We start from the raw sequence: 20,796 nt of genomic DNA, 5'->3' as shown, positions 1-20,796 counted from the left end.
CTGCCAACCAAGCAGCTTGGATGGCACCCCGGAGGGAAACGGGGAGCCGGGCAAGGTGTCTCCGGCTTCTTGGCTGCCCTACACAGGAGCCATACCACAAGAGCTCCCTCAACACCCCTCACCCCGAGGGGGCGCGCCTCATTTTTCCTCTGGAATTAACAAAAAAAAATAAAACCAGAACACCGCTCAGCCCCACAGCCGAGCAGATTCTCCTCAGACACACACCAACAAGCCCCACCGCGGGGCTGTGGGGGTGCCAAAAAGGGGGCACGAAGCCTCTTTTTTTTGGGGGGGGGGGGCGCTGCGGCAGGGCCCTGAGGCGGCCGGGGCGCACCTGGGCGGCCCCGCGGTGGGCGGGAGGCGGGGCGCGGCCAATGGCGGCGCGGGGGGGAGCGGGGCCGGGAGGGCGGCGCGGAGCCGGCAGCGGGGACGGGGACGGGGACGGGAACGGGGCTGGGGACGGGGCTGGAGCCGGAGCGGTGGGAGCGGAGCGGAGCTGAGCTGAGCGGGGCGAGCAGGGAGAGCTCAGCGGGGAGGGTAAGGGGGGAGGGAGGGGAGACGGAGCCTGACCTTAAGGAGGAGGAGGAGGAGGAGGAGGAGGAGGAGGAGCTGCGCCGCGGAGGAAGGAAGCGAAGCGCAGGGCTGCTGCGTTTGCAACCTGGCCGCCGCTGCCGGCTCGGGGCTGTGCCTGCTGCTGCTGCCGCTGCTGCCTGCTGACCCTCGGCTGGTGCTCCGCGGGGGGGGGGGAGAAGCCGGCGACCGCCTCCAGCAGCGGGGAGCGGGGGAGAAGCCGCCGCCGGAGCTCCGAGAAGGAGGAGGAGGAGGAGGAGGAGGAGGGGGGAGGAAGGCAGCGCCGACCCAGCGGGACGCGGCAACTTGGGGCCACCTCGGAGGAGCCGGAGCCCCAGCCCTGCCCGCAGCGGCGGCCGCCGCCCGGCCGACATGTCGGAGCACAAGGCCACCGACCCCAAGCTGTCGACGACGGACAGGGTGGTGAAAGGTGGGTGCCGCCGCCGGGGCATCGCCGGGCTCGGGGTGGGGGTGTGGTGTGGGAGGTGTGTGTGTGTGTGTTTTGGGGGGGTATAAGGGGGGTTTAGGGTCGGGGGAGGGGGCTCGGCACAACGCTTGGGGCCGGGGGGGTCCCCCCGCTGCAGCGCCGCCCCCCCCCCCCCCCCCCCTCTCCGCGCCCAGGCTGCGCAGGGCTGGCTGCAGAGCGAGGGGGAGCTCCGCCGGGCATCCCCCTTCCTCCTCCTCCTCCTCCTCCTCCTCCTCCTCCTCCTCCTCCTCCTCCTCCTCCTCCTCCCGGTTCGGCCCCCGAGGGCTCCCCGACGAGGCTGTCCCCCAGCAGGGGCTGTGCTGGCAGCCCCCGGCCCGCGGGGCTGCAGGGGAAGGCGGCCCCGACCGCCCCCCCCCCCTCGCTTCCCCGAGCCAAACCTTCCGTGTAAATGGCATTCAGCATGTTGTTTATTCACGCTTCCTATTGCCTTTCACCCCCCCTTTTATTATTACATTTTTATCCTTTTTTTTCCCTCCAAATGGAACTGCAGATGTGAGAAATGCAATTGCAGCCATGACACGTTTTTTTTATTTTTTTATTTAAGTGGCTTGGAAATGTATCTCCTAACCGAGATACGTCCTGTAAAAATGTAGCATATTTCCAGCAATCAGTTATATCACACCAGCAGCAGGCTTCAGAGACCTGAAGCAGCTCCGTTTAGCTGATGCATCCCCTCTCTAGGTACAGCAAACCCTATTGGGAAGGCTTCGTCTCTTTTATGGTTTGGCTGCCCCCTTTTTTTTTTATTTTTATTTTTTTTTGGACTTGTTTTAAAATCTGCCTCGTTCCTGACACATGACCAAACGTCCTGATCTCGTGTGTGACAGAACTTCCTTTGACTGAAGTAGGTGTTCAGCATGAGTAAGAATTGCTGCAGAATTGGAACTGCCATCTCCATATTGACAGCCCCCCCAGTGGTTTTGCATCCTAATGGCTTTTGTCAGCAACCACTCTTTTGCATTATTTTTTTTTTAACATATATATTTTTTTAGCGTTTGTGATATCTCAAAGCACCGTTTTCTTAGAAAACTCAGCGGTATTGCAGGAATAATTTTATCATGCAATTAGAAATCGACTTTGGTAAACTGAGAAAGTACTGAACGAAACCGAAATGCTGCTCGGGTGTCTCTCATCTCTGCTGGTAGCTGTCTGGTGTCACTGTGTCACATGAAGATTTGTTTAACCGGTTCATTTTTTTTTTATTTTATTAAACAGTGAGTTCGTTTCAAGGTCTTAAAATAGTACCTGAAGGGGGTAGCACACAGTAAACTGATTTCTTAGTAGGATTATTCTTTGCTGTATCATAGGCACCCCACACTGCCTTCATATAGACTGTAAGGAAATCTAGCAAGAAAATAATTGGTGGTGATAATGGGGGTAGGAAAAGGTTGCCTTGCTTCTTTTCCATGGGATGTCACTTGTGCTTTCTAGAGGTGAGCAACTGGAGTAGGCTTGCAATGTGAAAATGAATAAGAAATAATAATAAAAAAGGAAATAACACCTTGTTAGCACCCATGCAAGTAGCCAGAGAGTCCTGATACTGTAGAAGGCAGACCAGGTTTTCTGATGGTGCTGAGATAGAACCTTGAAAGCAACTTTTTTTTTTTTTTAAGGTTTCATTTCATGTGATGTTTTAACTTAATTTGGAAAGGAGATGTTCGTAGCATATGGATATAAGCTCTGGCTTAAGCTCCTCTCCTCCTGCATGCGTGCGGTTGGTTGTTGTGTTGTTGTTGCTTGGCTTGTTCATTTCTTATTTATTTATTTATGTGTGTGTGTGTGCCTTAAGCCCTTTCGGTTTGCTGGTGCATGACAGGAGATGTCTCCTTCTAACAACAGTTCTGAGCTGGCCGGTGAAAGCCCCCGCCAGGCAGCGTTACGCAACGATGGGTGCGCTCGGGGAGCTTCCAGCTCCAGCAGCTGCCTGCAGGTTGCTCCTGGCTGCCTGCTGCCTCTTAGGTGGGCTCCTTGGCTTTTTTCCCTGCCCGAAACCATCGAGCATAGCGAGGAGTGGGATCTTTCTGTCGGCAAAAACTGCGTCTCACGCTCCTTTTGCGTTGCTTATTGAATTTTCTGAGCCGTGCTTAAGCTGATTGCAGTCCAAAATAAAGCGTGCTTTTGGGAGAAAGGGAAGATGGCTGAGGAGTAGTCCCTAATGCTTATAAGGTTTTGGTCTTCTCTCTCCTCTGTTATGCTGTTGGTGCACGATTACATCTGACGGTTTGAGTGAAATTTGCAGATCTGGGGTGGTTGTGCAATGAGGGGTGCAAAGAAGAAATTCAAGTCTGTGTGTCATGCGAAGTTTTCAGAAGCAAATTAACTCTTGGTGAAGCTGACAAAATCGTATCCTTAAAGGGAAAGAGGTTCCTGTATGTGAAGCTGCAGCATGCAGTTACAGTTCAAGTAGTACTTTTTTATTTATTTTTGTGCTCTCCTTAACGTGGTATGTACATTGTCGTGAAAATTAGACAAATCGTCTTTCATCTGTGGATTTATTTATTATTTTTTTTATCCTGTAGAGGAGCAATGCTTACTTGCAGTTATCAGACCATTCAAAGATGACCTGTACATGCAAATGCTTGCAGGATCAAGGCTCAGGACAACGTAGTGTTGCAGCAAATGCTGACCTGGCATATTTACAGATTGAAATTGCTTTCTTTTTCGTTAGAGGTATGATGCAGCCTTCGCCCGGACGGAGCTGTTTACAACTTCTAGTTCTCTTTCAGGATTGAGAAAGCTGCTCCTTGTCTGCACCGCTTTAAACTCCTGAGACTTGCTAGCCAGAGCGTGGGCTGGGTTGCGCTAGTGAAGGTGGGGATACCTGTCCAGGAAAAACTGGACCGAGAATCCTAGCTCATTCCTCGTGGGTCACAGAACAGCTGTCTGATGTCAACAGCTTTTGGTCACTACTGACATTAGCAAGATATGAACCCCACTGACCTGGAGGGAAAAGCTGCGTGTCAGATTACTTGACCTCCTCAAAATATTCAGTGTTGCGTTACTGCCTTCTAGAAATACTGCTCTAAAGCAGAGTAATCCTAAATCAAAACTTCAAAAGTGAGCCCTAATAGTCATACGGAGAAATAAAAGCAGTATTTCCTGGAAATCTTGCTGTTAGCTAGGTACAGTGATTGATTCTTCTGTGCAGGTCAGATGGTTGTGTGCTTTTGGTTTTGATTTTTTTTTTTTTTCTTCCCCTTTGAAGGAAGATGGAGTTTTAATGGAATCCGTCCATCTCAGCTCCTCAGATGGGCTGCTGCCATGGCTCTGGATCCTTGGTGTTGGCAATCCCGTTGTGCATTGTGTGCTGAGGTTATAGCAAGAACTGACACCCCCAAAAACACCAGCCATCAGCCCCTGCTGTCTCTGAATCTTCAACCCTGGCGTTGTTAACGATCTCCTAATGTTCGGGCTGTCAGTTGTTTGTAATATAATATGAATGTCAGTTCCCAATCGATATGTTAGCCATCAGTGTTAACTTCAGATTCATGAAAGATAAAACTGGTGTTTATTGCCGTCAATAATAGGAATTAGCCATGAAGTTTAGGGTTTCCTTTAGTCCAGGGGAGACCTCTATGCGTTCTCCAGAGGCTGGTGTACCAGGCTGGTCTTTATAGGGGTGCTGCAGAAGCCTTCCTGTGAATCAAATACATTTTTTTTTTCCAGCATGTGTGCACCCTGCGAGTGCTGGGCTGTCCTGTGTTTTTTGGGTAGTCCCGTGCCTGACCTGAGCATCAGTAGTGCTGGTGCAGTTGGTATGTGTTCTGGTGTGAATCTAAGTATTAGGAAACCTCTGCTGAGGATATCCAAGTGCTACTTGGATAGTTACAGCTGGCCAGTGGCAGGAGATGAAACTGTTTTGTGCCCCTCCTCTGAGGGTGCTGGAAGTTCAATATCTGCCTGATCCTCATGAGGGAAAGGAGGGAGTTGCGTTGTAGTGGTTTCTATTGGCATAGGAACGCTGACTCTATTTTTGTTTTTAATTAATTCAATTTATCCTTGTAATGCTTAAGAATGCACTCAGAGGGAGCCTGCATCTAGGTTTAAGCGATGTTACCGAGTGGAGAACCCACCTTGAGCTGTGTGCTCCTCATCCCTTCTTACCACCCTTTTTAGGGTGGTCCCCCCTTGGCTTTGCTACCTTTGTAAGCACGGACCCCCAGTAAATTCATGAAACAAGCTGTAGGAGAAGCGGTTGAGGACAGAAAATGAGTGGATGTGCTCACTTCGTCCTTATCTTACAGGTACTTAGAAAACAAAACAAGGCTGGCTTATTTTCTTACATGTAACCCCTATGTTCTTGCGTCTCATGGTCAAAACTCCGTTAATGCCTGTAAAAAAGAACCCATGGCTTCTGTCAGCTGGATGCTGCTTGGGTATGGCAGCCTGTGTGTGTCTGACACCCTGTGAACCCGTGTACGTGTGCCTGGTGCACAGCGCTCGGCGTAAAGGATCGTGAGCGTAGTAATGAGAAACCTAAATAAAAGCAAAGTACAGCGCTTGACAGTTACGCTTGTGTAATTAAACCGGTGATTTATTTTGATTTGTGAACTCTCCGTACCTCTTACTCATTAAGGTAATTTTGTAAATAAGGCTGTACTGAAACAGCAAGCCTTTTACTGCATAAGGAAGAACCACGCGTGCACTGGAAGACACCTTTCTTACGCAACTCGTGTTGCGCTGCATAGGTGGGAGACTTTCCTCGTGCTTTGGACTGATATGAGGCAAGGGGGGGAAAAACTACCTTATCTGTGTGTTTAAAACCTTTATGTTTCTGAATTCTGTGTGGGCTAAAGCTGTCTTCTGTTACGTGCTCTTTCTGGCTGAGCCCAGCGAGGGGAGTGGTGCGTTTGATACCAGTGGTGGTGGTGGTGAGAAACTTGAAAGAGGAGTTCATGCTGGATGTTATCAGTGCTTAACTTCAGTGGAAAATATGAGCCAGTTGAGGTAATTTTCCATAGGGGAATGTTGTGCAGGGCAGTTGTTTCCTCTCTGCTATCTATTCCCAAATTCAATGGTATCTACTTCCATTGCGTGCATCCCACTTGGAGATGAGAGATTCTACATGGTTACGCTCGCTTCTCTGTGCGGGTTGTGGCAGGAAGATAAAATACAAAATATATTTATCTCTGAGTATACAACCTGATACTCTCTTTATTCTTCATAGTTCCGAGTCTTCCCGAACTCTCACGATTCTTCTCGCCTGGTATTTCTTAAGGAAATTTATCTCGGGCAGTGTTAATACCTCAGCACGCTGCTTATTTGTCTATTGTAGCTTGTATGTCCCAAACTCATCCTCTTTCTTCAGCTCCTTCTGTTTTGCTGGGCAGCTCCTACTTAAAGTACAGAAGAAACACAATTTAGGTTTGGTACTCCATCAAGTATGAATGTTAGTTCATTTAAGGCTTCGCAGTGATGTTGAAGCAGCGGGGTGTGGGGGATAGTTCCTCCTTTAGAGCTTTAAAGAATATGGAGAAAAGCACTCCCTTAAGAGTATTTTAAGACACAAAGATACTGTTTTACACTTTTTTTATTTTCTCAAGTATGCCATAAAAGAAGCCACAAGTTTCTGAAGTAAAAGCCACTTCAAATCACCTTCATGAAAAGGTGCCTTCTGATACTCTTTTATATGTGGTTTCACGAGTCAAATGCAAGTTGCCATTACATATCATTTCTTCTGCTGAATGCTTAAATCATTTCCTGTTCTGATAATCAGTCATTTACCTTGACTTTACCCCGTAAAAGAGCATTTTATGGCTTCTCAGTCGATAATGGTGAAATGCATCATCCCGGCTCTGAAAAACACTTCAGCGTCCGTGCGGCCTAGTTCGTGCAGCAGCGGGGCTCGGTGAATAATCTGCTACTTGGCTTCTAGCTGCCAATGTAGCAGTGTTGTACCCTGGGTACATCCTCCTAACCAGTTATTCCTTGCATGGAGGAAGAGATGTGTGGAGAAACAGGGACGATAGGTGCCGTGGTGGTGAATTTTAATCTCAAAGATAAAAATCCAAACTACTTTACTCCCCCACCAGAAAGCCGATGCTGTTGAAGTAACACCCCCAGAGTAGGATCTCTTTGACAGTCATTTCCATGTGTTTTAAGCTGAGTATGAGGCCTATTTTTATTAGCGAGGTTAGGCATGTTCACGTTGATATGGCAACACTGGTGTGTGAGGAGAACATGACTGTCTTAGTTAAGATTTTAATTATGATGCCAACGCAATTTGCAAGTTGATAGCGCTTGTAGTTGGAGCTGGAAAGGAGAAAGAGTGGAGTGGAAAGGCACCAGAGGTCAAAAGTGATGTTTTTATTTAGGAGTTAATTCCTGGGTGTTTGTGGGTGGGGTTTCTGCGTTGCACATGCTAAAGGTGTAGAGTTTTGTAGGGGTTTTCATGAAGCTTTGGAAAATATTTTGCTTAACAGTAATTTTAACAAATAAACCTCTTTGTACTTAGAAATCAAGGTGTGCTATACTGAACTTCCACTGCAGCTTTCTGTTGTTTTCAGTCTTTTTTTTTTTCTTAATGCTTTCTCCCTCTCAAGTTTCAGTGTGCTCCTTCTTTTCCTGTTCAAACTCTGTCCTTGTATTCTTTTTAATTTTATTTTTTAATTCCCATGGTGCCGTATGTTGAGCAGCTTAAGTGCTGCCTGTTTGTGGTTGGGATGCACTTCACCTAAGGTAAGAGGTGCGCTGGGTACAGCGTATTGCCTTTGATGCATCTGTAGGTGCCTGGGGAAGCGTGTGAGAACAGGGGAAGTGTGTTATGACTCTTCCTCTGACTTCTGTTATAATTCTGCAGCCAGCTGCTGACTCTGTAGCTTTCTTTTCAGTGAGTAGCTCCACTAGCAGTGTGCTACTCAAGCTCTGCCCAACTTGTCCCAGAAGGATGTCTGTATTTTGCACTTCAGCTGCCGCTTGCAGGTTGCTTAGCAGTAACATTGGAAGCTCACAGCATGGCTCCTGGTTTTAACTCATGTAGCTTGCAAAAAGTTATGTGAGGGCTAGTGTGGTCATTAGTGGTTTTAGTTAATTTGGGAAGAGAGGCAGTGTAAGCACTTATGCTTTGGTGTCTCTGCAGCCCGACGCAGAAATTAATTAGCAAGGGAAAGTAAGATTTGATGAAGGTGGTAATACTTGCTTGAAAAAAAGTGAAGTTCATCACGGATGAGTGAACTTCAAAGCCTCCACCTTAAAGTCAAAGTGTTAAAGGTATAGAACCTAGTCTGTATAGAGACTAATCTTGGTGGCAAAGAAAGAAGAAAAAACTCTCCTAAAATATAGTTGCATTAAGCTTTAGCAATATTGATAGCTTTTTTTTCCCCCATTTTTCAGATAAGCATATATGGATTGATTAAAATAATTTAAGTTTGCATTTTGGGCTTTTCGAAATCAAGAAGTTCTCTGATGGGATGAAGCAAGCATTGGTATGAAAACGCTGGTATTCTATACCATACTCTTTTTCTCCAGGCAGTCTTTTAGATACATGTGGCTTAGTGTGGAGTTGATGGACTGGAGGGGAAAAAATGGCAACAGGTTTAACCAGAGAATTTATTCAGAACCCTAAAGCCAGGTTACCTTTTTGTGGTGGTGAAGTTCTCACCAACGAAATCAGTAGGAAATCACCCCCTGCAGAGCAAACTGTGCTATAATGTTGGCTCTGATTCTTGCCAATTACACAAAAATATCAAGCCTGCACAGTGTTGCCACAAGAAAGGAAGTGCACTTTGACCTTGTGATTGGAATGGTGAAAATAACACGTGTTAATAATGGGTTATGCAGATGCGATGTTGCAGACGGTCTTTAGCACTCACTCTGGGCATTGTTCAATAGACTTAATTAATAGAATCCCAACTACAGTTTTCTGGCCTAATTTAGTGTGACTAGGGCTTAATTTTTAATTTAAGCATTTGTGAGTGTCCTCATGAAGGTAGGTTATACACAGTTGTTTTTTTTTTTTTCTTGCTGGTAGTGACAGCCAAGTAATTGTGTGGCCAGATAAAAGCTAAGTTCCTGAGTTGTTTGTGTTTTGGACTACCCATCATTCTGAAATAAATCTTTAGTGGTCTGGATAAATAGCTCAAGGGGAGAAGAAGAGGCTGAGCTCCTTGTCTTCTTGGTTTTCCTGTTCTTGAGCTTTTTACGTTTCTTTGCTGTGGCTGTATGTTACTTGTTATAATGTCCCAGATCAGTTCCTATGCAGCAGGATATATGCCGTGTATGGTTGCGTGGTAGTCTTTCTAAAGCGTTTGGAGTTCTGGAATTGTTTCTGACATGGAAAACCTGGTGGTAAAGTGAATGCTGGTTTTCTTCAATAAATCAGTGTTTTTATTAGTAACGAGGAAAAAAAGCAGCACGGGGAAAAAAAAAAAAGGAGCTTGGGATGTGTTTCTGGTCTATAATCCTATATGGGTGATTTTGGAGGGGAAAGCACATGGCTAGAGAGAAACATATGCTAATGTATTTTCTCTGGAAATTACATGAAATTGCTTGAAATAGTATATTCCAGGTTCTGCAGAGATTTTTTTTTTAATTTTTTTTTGTGGGCATACATACTTTTACCCTAGCTTTTTCTCCATCTGTCAAGGAGTACTGTTCCAGTAGAGAGATGTCTCTGAAAATTCTTTCTTCATCTATCTCTTTGATTTTTTTCTTCTATTTCCCCATTTTCTTTGCATGTGTGTTTGAATCCTTATGGAAGATTTGATTTGGTTCACATATACAGTTAACAAAACAATTAAAAGCTTCTAGATGGGGAAACCCACCCTCTTGCTGGCCTTGGAGAGAAGATGTTTCATCATCCACTTTGGACTTGAGATATTGTTCTACTCAGCAAATTTGGAACAAATTTGGCAATTTCTGGCTTATTTCTGCTTTTATTCCTGCAGAGACAAGTTTAATAATTAAATACCTTTCATTTACAGTGATTTTTAAAGGAATTTAAAATAATGGACAATTTGAATGCTGAGCCATTCAGACAAAAATTCAGAGCCATTCCCCCAAACACACACACAGAAAAACAACCTCAAAACCCACAAACACAACGAAAACATCAAACACAGCAATTTAAATAATTTTTTGGTCTTTTTTTTTTCCGTGATGTTTGCCAAGTTTCAGTTTGATGTAGATTACAATGGTCATACTGTGTTACAATCTTTGAAAAAGTGCAACTGGTCATTAGCTACAATGACACGAACAGCTGTAGTATTTTATGATAACAGCTGGGAACAATCTAGTTCTCTTCAATAACTTTTTTTTATTGTTCCTTTTATGCCATTTTAAAATGAGAAAGCGAGATTATTGTATTTGTTCTCTACTTTACACCAGGGATTTCTTCGTGGGCAATGGTGGCAATTAGGTATCAAAATATCGCATTGCTGTTTGTGACTTGGAGCGCTTCCCTTCGCAGGACCTGTTTCATAACCCGCTGAAATCTGCAGGAGTTGGAATCTTTTCATTAACTTGAGTAAACTGTGAATCAAGTCGTCATCCTGTGACTTACGGTTTTGCTTTTGCTCTTCCTTTTCAGTGCCTGATTTCTGTCCACTGTAAACTGTGTTGTTATATCCGACCTTCTGTGGCTTAGGCAGGACAGCGTTGTCTCTTATTTTCACCCTGAGCAAAGCACGCTCCTGTTTGCAATGCTGTCATCTGGCAAGCAAAAAGTGAGTTGTCTGTGTGGCTCTTTAGCTCAAGCAATAGTTTGTTTTGTTGCTGTGTCTTCAGAAATTGTCTAAAATGTTTTCCATACATGTATGAATGTTTTTATCACTAAAAAAAACACATAGGAGCCATTCTTATGTATAAGTTGTTTTGTTTTTTTTCCTGTGTTCTGCTCATGTGGAAACGAGTTTTATTTAGTAGTGAATGCATCTGGGTTGCCTTAAATAAAAAGGTAGTCTGCTTTGCTTAACAATTTCTCTGGCATAATAGAGTACGTCCTAATATTAAAATCACAGCGGTAGGACGGAAGATGGACATAGCAGATGTGTGTAAGAGTGTAATTTTCCTTGTTGGGAGACCTGTAGCTCTGTGCTGCACAAAAATAAGGATGTGGGGAGGGGGGGAAAGAGGAAAGCGGGGTGGTGGTGGCTGGTGTGAGCAGCTGCCTGCCTAGGAAGGAGGCCAGCAGCCTCATCAGGTGTGCTGGCCATGCGGCTGGGGAGGTTTGGGAGCAGGAATGAAAACTGCAGTGGACAAGGGTAGTGAAGCATTACGCAGGGAGTCCTGGCTTGCTTAGAAACCGAAAGCACGGAGATGTTTTGGGAGTGCTTTGCCTAATGAGTTGTTTTGGCTCAGGTGGGTACCTTGGATTTTTAGAGGTGTTTGTGTGCAGCGGGGCGGGCCGCTGTGCCCTAACCACAAGGGAGCTGGGCTGAATCAACAAACTGGCAAAGGCACTTGGTGAAACTTTTTTAGTGATACTTTGTGTGTACAGCCCTAAAGTAGGTTTAAGTTATCTGCGAATGATCTTTGTGTGTGCGTGGTGGTGGTTGTTTTGAGTGTACAAGATGAGGTTACTTTTGGTGGAGGACAAGGAACAGTGAACTACAAAAAAAAAAAACAAACTTTTTTTCTTTGTTACAAATGGGGATGAGCCTGTGTTCATTTCAGTTAAGGGACTAGCTTTAACTTATGGGTGGTCTCCTACCTTAGCAGATGTGAGCATATGGTGTTTTTTGGTCACAAGATATCCTTAATTTTAACAATTTATCCTTAACATCAAAGATCGTTTCTCAGTCACTTGTAACTAAAAGGCATGAGCTTTGACAACTTCAGGGTCCCAGGAGGGGTAAGGCTGGAAGGGACCTCTGGGGGTCATCTTGTCCAAGCCCCTGCTGAAGCCCATAGGCCCACTTGCCCAGGACCATATCCACCAGTTGAGGTCCCCAACCAGTCTGGGGAGCCCAGAGCTGGACACGTGGGGCAGGACTATGCTATTTCACTCATCTTTTTGCTTTTTGAAATGTCACAGCAGGCAGTTCCTGTGTGAAATGTAAATGCAAGCAAATTTATACACGTAAAGTTCTTGCACGTGAGGGAATAGCGTGTCCTCATACCCTCTAACAAGATACTGCTGCTTCTCCAGGGCTCTGAATCCCAGGTGGCACCGGTCTCACACGTAAACAGGACCTGTTTACCACATACACCATGTCACAAGAGGAGGGATAGCACCCTTATTAACCCAACTTTTTGTACTTTTTGTACAAAATGTGAACTTCACGTCTTGTATCCTATTTTCACAGACAATACTTCGCTGTAGGACATTGTTTGTTTAACCTAGGCCTAGCTGTAGAAGTACTGCCAGTCAGAAAGTTACTCTGCAGATACCTTTTTGGTTATAATCCAGTTGCTATGGTTTCTGAATATGTATTAGACTTCTTTTTTTTCCCTGGCTCTGTGGGAGTTGAAATAGATGGATTTTTTTTTTCATAGGTAATCTTTGAGAATTTGCCAACAGCCTCCTGGGCTGCATTAGGAGGCACGTTGCCAGCAGGTCAAGGAGGTGATCCTTGCCTTTACTCAGCATGGGTGAGGCCTCACCTGGAGTACTGGGTCCTGTTCGGGGCTCCCCAGTACACCAGTGATGTAGAGCTACTGGAGAGAGACCAGCAATGGGCCATGAGGATGACTGAGGGCCTGGAGCATCTCTCTTCTGAGGAAAGGCTGCGGGAGCTGGGGCTGTCTGGCCTGGAGGAAAAAAAAAAAAAAAAGGCTCAGGGGAACCCAAGCAAACATTTTTGAGTTACTGAGAGCATTGTCAAACATAGAAACAGGTTGCCTGGAGAGGCTGTAGAGTCTCCATCCTTGGTGATATTCAAAAGCTGTATGGATGTGGTCCTGGCTGGCCTCCTCCAGGTGGCTCTTGCTTGAGCAGATGACCTCCTGAGGCCCCTTCCAACCTAAATGATTCTGTGATCGTCTTTCACTGAATTCTTTTAAATGGATAATTGAAGCACAGTTTATCAGTTCACAGGCCTTTTGACCAGACATGAGAGAGAGAAACCTTTCTTCCTTTAAAAATGAACAGTTGGGTCTGATAATGAGATCTTCTACAGGAAGAATGCTTTGTGTGATTATGAGGATCCACCATAAAATACTTACTCTGAAATAACACCCAGATATGATGTATTGGGGAATCATGTATTTTATTTCTCAATTTCTACAGAAATTGACATATCCATATGTAGATTGCAGTGTAGCTGGCAAAACACTTGCATAGACCACTTTTGATGAGTTTCAGAACTTTCCAAGCATTGACAGCTTCAACATTTTGTGGAACTTAAAAGGGGGAGCAGGAAGTATGTCCACTGTAGTTTGCTTTGGGCAACTCTAAGAGAAGTTGGAAAAAGCTTTTATGTGAATTTTTCGTAGTCATTACAAAGGCTTCTGATATGATGGCCAGAAAGGTCTGTTTTCTTTCAATTACTGGATGGAAGTTATCTTTTACTAGTCTTTGGTTCATCTGATCTTTTCATAATGGCATGAAGATTAAAACTGAGACTGCTGTCAATCAGTAAAAAGCTTTGAAAATTGTGATAATGAAAAAGGTTTTGTCTTTCAGATCTGAAGTTCTCTTTGCTGCTTTCTCATGCTTTTTTATTTCCCTGTGAAGGTACACGTTGCCATGCAGGGCTAGTTAGGAAACACTTGAGTACTGTATGTATAAACATAAAATCAAACCTGCGATAAGTGAAGTTACTGATACTACCCTTGTAGAAGTTCTGAGCAAGTTCTCTATGTGGAATTCTTAGATAATTAATCTGGATAATGGCCTTTTTTGTTGTTGTAGTGGAAACATGGCTTTCTTGCATTGTGCAGTTGACTAGATAGATATATTGGAAGAAAATGATAGGCATTCAGATACTGTAATTTGAAGTGAGAATTGCCTCAGTGCTCATATAGATCATACTGTATAATAAGAAACGGGACAACATATGAAAGAAGTTTAAATACATTTAATGTCTTTGCAACATACAGAACAAGAACCAGCAAAGGATTTGCTAGTTCAGCTCATATGTCTTTGGCCTAAGAATTTGTTATTAGAGAAGTGTATGTCAGAAGAGTCATTGCTATGGGGAATCTTCTGGTCTCCAAAGAGGGATTCAGGATGTTAAGAGTTGCCATAAAGGTACTTGTTGAACAAATCAAAAAGGCAACAGGGTGAACACAGGTACTGCAACCTGGCAACTGAACACCCAAGAAGAGCTGAGGAGGTGCTTTGAATAGGTGGAAATGAAGAGCAAAACAAAAAGCCCAACAACCATCAGGTGCTGTTAATGGCATATACACGTTTACCGTAAGCATGAATGGATATTCCAGTAGTCTTTCTTCTAGCCATGCTGCAAGGCATTTCTTCCTAAATTGCTTTGACACTAATGCCCTCTTCTTTTGTTGAGGTAGAGGCCATGCCAAGAGAAGGCTTGTTATCGAAGTGGGCACCTGTCATAGTCACAAATATTTTACTGGAGGAAATTGTTTCTGTGGGGTTATAATCATGAAAAACTTCTCGAGCGAGCTGATCTGTTTCCTGATGCGGTTATATATATATATATATATATATATATATATATATATATATATATATATATATATATATCGGGCAAGGTTAAAAGCTGATTTCAACTTGGGCCATTTTTAATCTGAAACTATAAAGCAACTCCTTCAGATAAATAATTTTATCAGCAAGTATTAAAAATTCACCAGAGTTTTGCAGGACTTCCAAAATTGTTGCCTGAAGTGTGAACATAACGAAGTTGTGCAAAGATGAACCCCAGTTCCATAGTGATTCCCCCAAAATAAAGGGTCCTGTGAGGGCAGTGGATTCTTCCTGTGCCTTGGTACAGGGCTAGGATTTTAACTGCCTCCCTAAAGGTTTAGCAGAGAAAAACCTGTCTTCAAAGGTGCAAGGTTTTGTCTTTGTTCAAAGAAAATAGTTGGTGGCAGTAATAACGCTTCTAATGCGCACAGCAGCTGAGTGAACGTGAGAAGTCAGTGGGATCAGATGGCGTGTCTAGCCAGACAGTGCTACAAAATCCTTTCACAACTGCATTTTAACTACAGAATGAATCATCTTAGCCTGAATTTTTTAATCTAGCGTCATGGATTATTTTGGTTAGAAGTGTTCATTTCAAGGTGTTCACCTTGCCTCCTGAGCATCAGTCTTGAAAAAAAAAAAAAGCTTTTCTTATTTAAAAAAAAAAAATCGTAATGGTGCGTTTCTAAACAGTAGTCTATAAGCATGGGAATAATATATGGCAACCATTTCATTGCAGGAGTCCTTGTTGAAAGAAATGTATTTTTTTTAATTTTTTTGCACCTTCTGGACCTGCAAAATCGTATTTGTTGTTGAGCACCTGCCAAGATTTGTCAGCCTCATTTACTGAGGGATGAGTCTTCTGGAAGTTTCGGTAGGCTGGGGATCCAGGGAAGAGCAGGCTGGATTAGTTCTGAAACTTTGAGTGCTGTAGGAGGCTGGGAGAGAGCAGGCTGAATTTATTGCTGGCGCAGTGCTCGGCAGCGGTCAGAGAGGATAGCGCTCAGAGCTAGGGAAAAACACAAGTGGCGTTTGAATTACCTTCCCTTGTCTTCATCAGCCCTTGTCACAAGGTTATCCTTATGCCTTCCATCTGCGAATGCTAATAACGTTGTAAATATTTCCTGCAAGCTGAGGAGACTCTGCTTTTGCATATTTTGAATTAAAAAAGAAGAAAGTTACTTCTGTACTGGCTCACCCTGGCACGCTCTAGTTTGGAACTGTGCTATTTAGAGGCAACTTTACGTGTGAGTAGTTCAAAGGAGAAATCTTTTCATTTGATGTGACCTTCACTAGTGAGGAGTGCTGAGTATGATAAATGGACTGGAGAGCAGGGTTATTTATTCATGTGTGTGCATCCATATTGCATTGTAGAAGTCTCTGTTGAGTGGCTGGTTTCTCCTGAAAGATACCTGAAGAAGAAAACAGGTCCACATAGGTTGTGTGTTTGTACCTGGCAGTCCTGTAGTACAGTACAGAGCTGTTACTGATATTAGCAGGTGAGTCAGACCTTTACTTCAGAACTGGAAATAGCAAGCATCCGAACAGTTCCTATTGAGCTGCAAATACCGTCACATTACTGGTGTGTTTCTGGTGGAACAGCATCCTCAGTCGGTGCACGTGAATGCACTTCTCATGTACTGGTGGTATAGTGAGAGGAGCAGGTGCTCTTAACCAGAACCAGACCCGTGTGTAAGGGAGAGGTTAAAGGCTTTCTGCTGATAACCCACCAGTTCTCTTTTCAGCCCTTGACTTCCAGTTTAGATGGGGAAATGATGGGGGTAGTTGTGTGGCCTGGGAGGTCTCATACAGGCAACTGCATTAATGCTTTGTGCTGTATACTAGCTAGATTTTGACCTTAACACTTCAGAAAAACACTTGCCTTTTTCACCTCAGAAAAGACTGAAGTCTCAGGCTGCTAAATCCTACTGAAAATCCTACTGATTTTCTTCCCGAGTTAACCCAAATGAATGCCTTTTGATTCCTTTTAACAGCAACAACAAAGCAATCTAAAACCAACCAAAATTGTGTACAGCTGTACAGGATCTCTTCTTCTTTGTATGCAAATTTGGACTTGATGAAAAAGAGGATGTTTTCTTGCTTTAGTGACCTTGCTGCTCTAAAGCCTCTGTTAATATGGCCTGTCTAATGTCATAACCTTCTTCTTGAACAAGAAAACTGATGACTGGAATGCATGTTGTCAACTTCTGTAATCTGGGTACTTGAAATATTTACAGTACCGTGATTACTGTAAGACTTCTTACATATACACACGCTGTAGCATTCTTAAATATTTTCGCCTTTCAAGTCTACTTCCTGGTTTGTCTCTTACAGTAGATTTTTTTTGTTGTTGCTTGTTTTTTACCTAAGGTGTTTGGCAAAATGAATCAAATACAAACTCCTTGACCTCCTGGCTGAGGTTTGCCATGTGGATGATTAAAAGATTTCCTGCTGAGGTAGGTGGGAGGAAGGAGCAATCGTGCAAAGCCCGAAGCTTTCTTGCAGGCCTCAAACCCCCTCAAGCACCTCCTGAAGCTGCCAAGCTCTGTACCAGGGAGTTTCCAAAACATTTTTGTGGATCCAATGAAGGGCATTGAGCAGCAGGGGGATAAATCCTGCTCTGCTGGCGAGAGCTCTGTGCTTGAACAGCCACCTCAGGTGGCTGGGGCTGACCTATGGGTTATTGCCCAGCTGTGTTATTTCCAGGAGGAGCAGGATGCAAAGGAAATTCAGGGCTTGGCAGGCCAATACGTCTCCTTCCCATTGTGCCTGAGCTGCGAGCAGTTGGTGTCACACCTGACTGAAAAAGCTTCGTTCACAGCAGCAGCCTAAGCTCCTTGTTTCAGACCCTGGTAGTCGGCCCAACGGGAAGCAATAACGTAGCCCCAAACTACTACAGCTGTAATCTTTCTTGCCTGCAGGGCAAAGTTCACGGAAAAAAACCTTCTAAAACCTGGCTAGAAACTCATTTAATTGAATCTCATCTTTTAAACTGGGCATATCTTGGAGGGAGTCCAGGGCGTGAAACTGGAGAGGATTTGGTGGCAGTAATAGATGATGTTCTCCTGTAACTGGATTGCCAGGCATCTGTTTTCTGCCCCGGAGGAGGCAGTGCGAAAGAATGTGCCCACCCAGCGATAGGCAAAACTTTGCTCTTGGGTTGCTCCTTGCTGGGGATCTTTCAGACACGGCTGGAGTGTAGAGCTCTGAAATGAGGCTTTTGGAAGTGGTTTTAGTCCTTTGGCACGAGAGGAGTACCCACAGCAGGAAGATACGGAGTTGGCTTTTTTCCTTCTAGTCCGAAATTGTGCAGCCAAGTCCCTCTTTTTCCACTGGAATTAAGGGTGGTCCTAGATGTTATGCTCTGTGTTATCTGTGTAAGACATGTTTATCTTTGGCTTTCCCTTCTCTCCTGTAATCTAGCAATTTTCTTTATGAAATCTAGGTGCTTTGGTGTAACTCCTACCCAAATGAAGCATGCTTTTTGCTTGCCACTCCCTCCGTGGAAAGGCCGAGAGTTTAGATACCAGTTTGCAGATGCTGATTGTTGTTTAATTCAGCTCAGGTTTTATGGCAAGAAGGATGATGCAAGAAGACGAAACAGTGAAGAGAAGATAAGTATAAATAGAAACAAGTCATGCCTGGATATCCAGTGATCTGACTTCTTTCTTCCTTCAGAGATTCTCTGTTCGTGTTTGCCTTAGTCACCAGGTCTTCACTCCCTGTCTGTGGAGTTAGTCTTCCCTAACAGTCGTTCACCTCTGTCTGAGAAATTGCTATTTTTCAGTTTTTTATTTAGCAGTCTACTCCCTTCTCCAAAACATCTCTTGATGGAGATGTACATAAACTACCTCAAGGTTTTCTTAAAGAATAGTGGAAGCAAGCCCACTAGTTCTCCCAGGAGGAAATCTCAGTGAGGTCAGTCATATTCCTTTAGCTTCTCTTTTGGTTTTGTTCCTTCCTATGCCTTGTAAAACAGTCAGGAAGATTTCTCATAAATCACTTTTAATTTCCTCTTGTGCAGAATACAATCCAGTATGGACTTTTATTTTTCTTATAATAAATCTACCAGAAATTGTTGTACGGGTTTAAAAAAAAAAAAAAAGCCAGGTGTTACAAACATATCTGATGTTTAACCTCACTCAGACCTTTTTGTTATTGGTCTTGCATTTGCTTGATCCCTGTGTGGTTAAGTTATTGGCTCATGGAATAGGTAATTAGGGTTCACCTTACCTGTATAGCCATTGGTTATTTTGACCTGATTTAAAATATTATAAATTCAAATATATATTTAAATAACTCCTGTGAGCATCTTACTTTGTTTACATTATTCAGGTTTTCAGGCATTTTAGGGTTTTATTGAGGGGACCATGAGATTAACAGAAGTGTTGCATGGAGAGAGAACTTCAGAAAGGGGGAAGAGGGGAAAGAATAGACAATAAAATGTTTTGTTCTCTACCTCTTTTGTATTTTGTTTTCATTTTAAGCCCAGTGAGAAGGGGGAAACTTATATTTTTCTGTTTCTAGCTCCTCTGTTACATGTTGGCATCCTCCTCCTGTTCTCAATACAAGTTACTGGAAGGAGAAATGGATCAGGTGGCCGTGGTGGGAGTTAACACACCCTGGGATCCACAGCAAACTCTGAAAACACGCGGTTAGTTACTGGAGTTTGTTGTGTGACATTGCACATCAAAGTAAATGACAACAGAAATTGTATTTTGCTATGCTGGTTTTTTGTTTGTGTTTTTTTTTTTTTTTTTTTCTTTACCTTCTCTGAAACACAGAACAAATTCTTATCTCTCCAAGTCCACACGTGCTCAGCGGCCTTCCCATGGTCTTGCAGGAAACCAGCAGTGTTTTGGCCTCCTGAGTTGCAGCCCGGTGCCTCAATCTGTTGTGTCAACGCTGCTCGAAATAGTGGTGTCTGGTGCTACCTGTGTGACAGAGCAGTTCGGTCTGGCACACGCCCGCTTTGCCTGTTGCTTAAGTCGAAGCACGTATTTTATCCTCTAGGAACACCGTCCTGCTCTCCCCAGCCGGGATTCCAGAACAGAAGCAAGGGTTGATCTTTAAATGAGAGTCTGAATCATTGCAGCGAAGCCTGGACTTTAAATACATTCAGGTGTCCTTGCGTTTTCAGTAGCAAATCTCTTTTCCAGAATGGTCACAGTTAATTTTTATTCCAATTTAAAAAAAAAAAAAAAAAAAAGGAACTCGCTACTTTTTTTTTTTTTTTTTTTTTTAACTTTACTTGACATTTTAGGATGGAAAGCAGTTGAGCTGCTCACAGCACAATATTTGAAGGTTTGCAATGTATATTTAGAGTCTGTAGCTTTTTTTTTTTCACAGCAGCTTTTGTTTTTGATGTCTCTAACTTGGTCCACATCCAGTCTCTCTGGCACTGGGAAGTAGGTCTGAACAGCAGCGTGTCTCCTTCAGGCAGTGGCTCAGGTGAGCAGTCGCTGAACTCCCCGAAGGCTTTGCTGTATCTGAAGGCTGTGTGCATCACTGGTATTTCCTCAGACCTTGAGTGTGTTCCTAGGCATTCAGCCAAACATGGAGTATCACAGCCCTTGAAAACTGGTTAGATCCTGGTGTAGTGTGCAGTCTTTCATAGGTACTTTGTTTTTATATAGCAGTGACTAATTACAGCAAATGCCGTCTGAAAAGGCTCTTAAAATTTGAGGAAGGTCTTTTTTTTTTTAATATAGATTTTTCCTAAGGCAAAGTGATTATTCTGTAGAATCTGACTCGCTTGTGGTGATTTTTCTCCCTTAAGAAAATCTACAATAAATTCATGGAAGAGCTGTGCATCCAGCATATACTGCTCTCTGCTCCTCTAAGGGAGAAAGTATTGTTAGGATTTGTAAGCGCAATCAATTTACAGCATTAAGGAGGACAACTAATAAATAACTTTTTTTTTTTTTTTTAAATGTTTTCCTTGGGAGGTGGTGACAACAGTTAAAAAAAAAAAAGGGAGTTTTACTTTTCAAGCAGAAGTTGAAATTGCTATTTGTAAAGTGTGTGACTTCTGAAAAGGGCTACCAAGATTCATGGGTCTGTTTGCAGGAAAAATCCTTTTGTGGGTTGGAGATGCTGGCTTAGAGGAGTGGCCCTGTCCGGAGAAGAAACCCTGTCCTATTTTATCTTTCCTTCCACTTTGTCTGTTGCATTTTTTTTTTTTTCATTCTTAACTGAACAGTGT

At 43.8% G+C, this 20,796-nt stretch overlaps 1 protein-coding gene across 2 annotated transcripts in view; it reads left to right on the top strand.

Moving 5' to 3' along the window:
- The first annotated feature begins 836 nt into the window (after positions 1-836).
- Positions 837-20,796, top strand: part of PPP3CA (protein phosphatase 3 catalytic subunit alpha) — a 190,353-nt gene continuing 170,393 nt past the window's right edge. Inside the window, exon 1 of one of the 2 annotated variants that reach the window (XM_084519424.1) lies at positions 837-1,000. In XM_084519424.1, the coding sequence (XP_084375550.1) occupies positions 943-1,000 (58 nt within the window). In that variant the 5' untranslated portion in view covers positions 837-942. The remainder of the gene's footprint in view (positions 1,001-20,796) is intronic. The other variant, XM_084519423.1, reaches the window with a different exon arrangement.

This window comes from Aythya ferina (assembly GCF_964211825.1).
Source record: "Aythya ferina genome assembly, chromosome: 4".
Classification (NCBI taxonomy): domain Eukaryota; kingdom Metazoa; phylum Chordata; class Aves; order Anseriformes; family Anatidae; genus Aythya; species Aythya ferina.
Note: the sequence above shows the minus strand (reverse complement) of the source record. Positions and strands in the feature narration are given on the sequence as shown.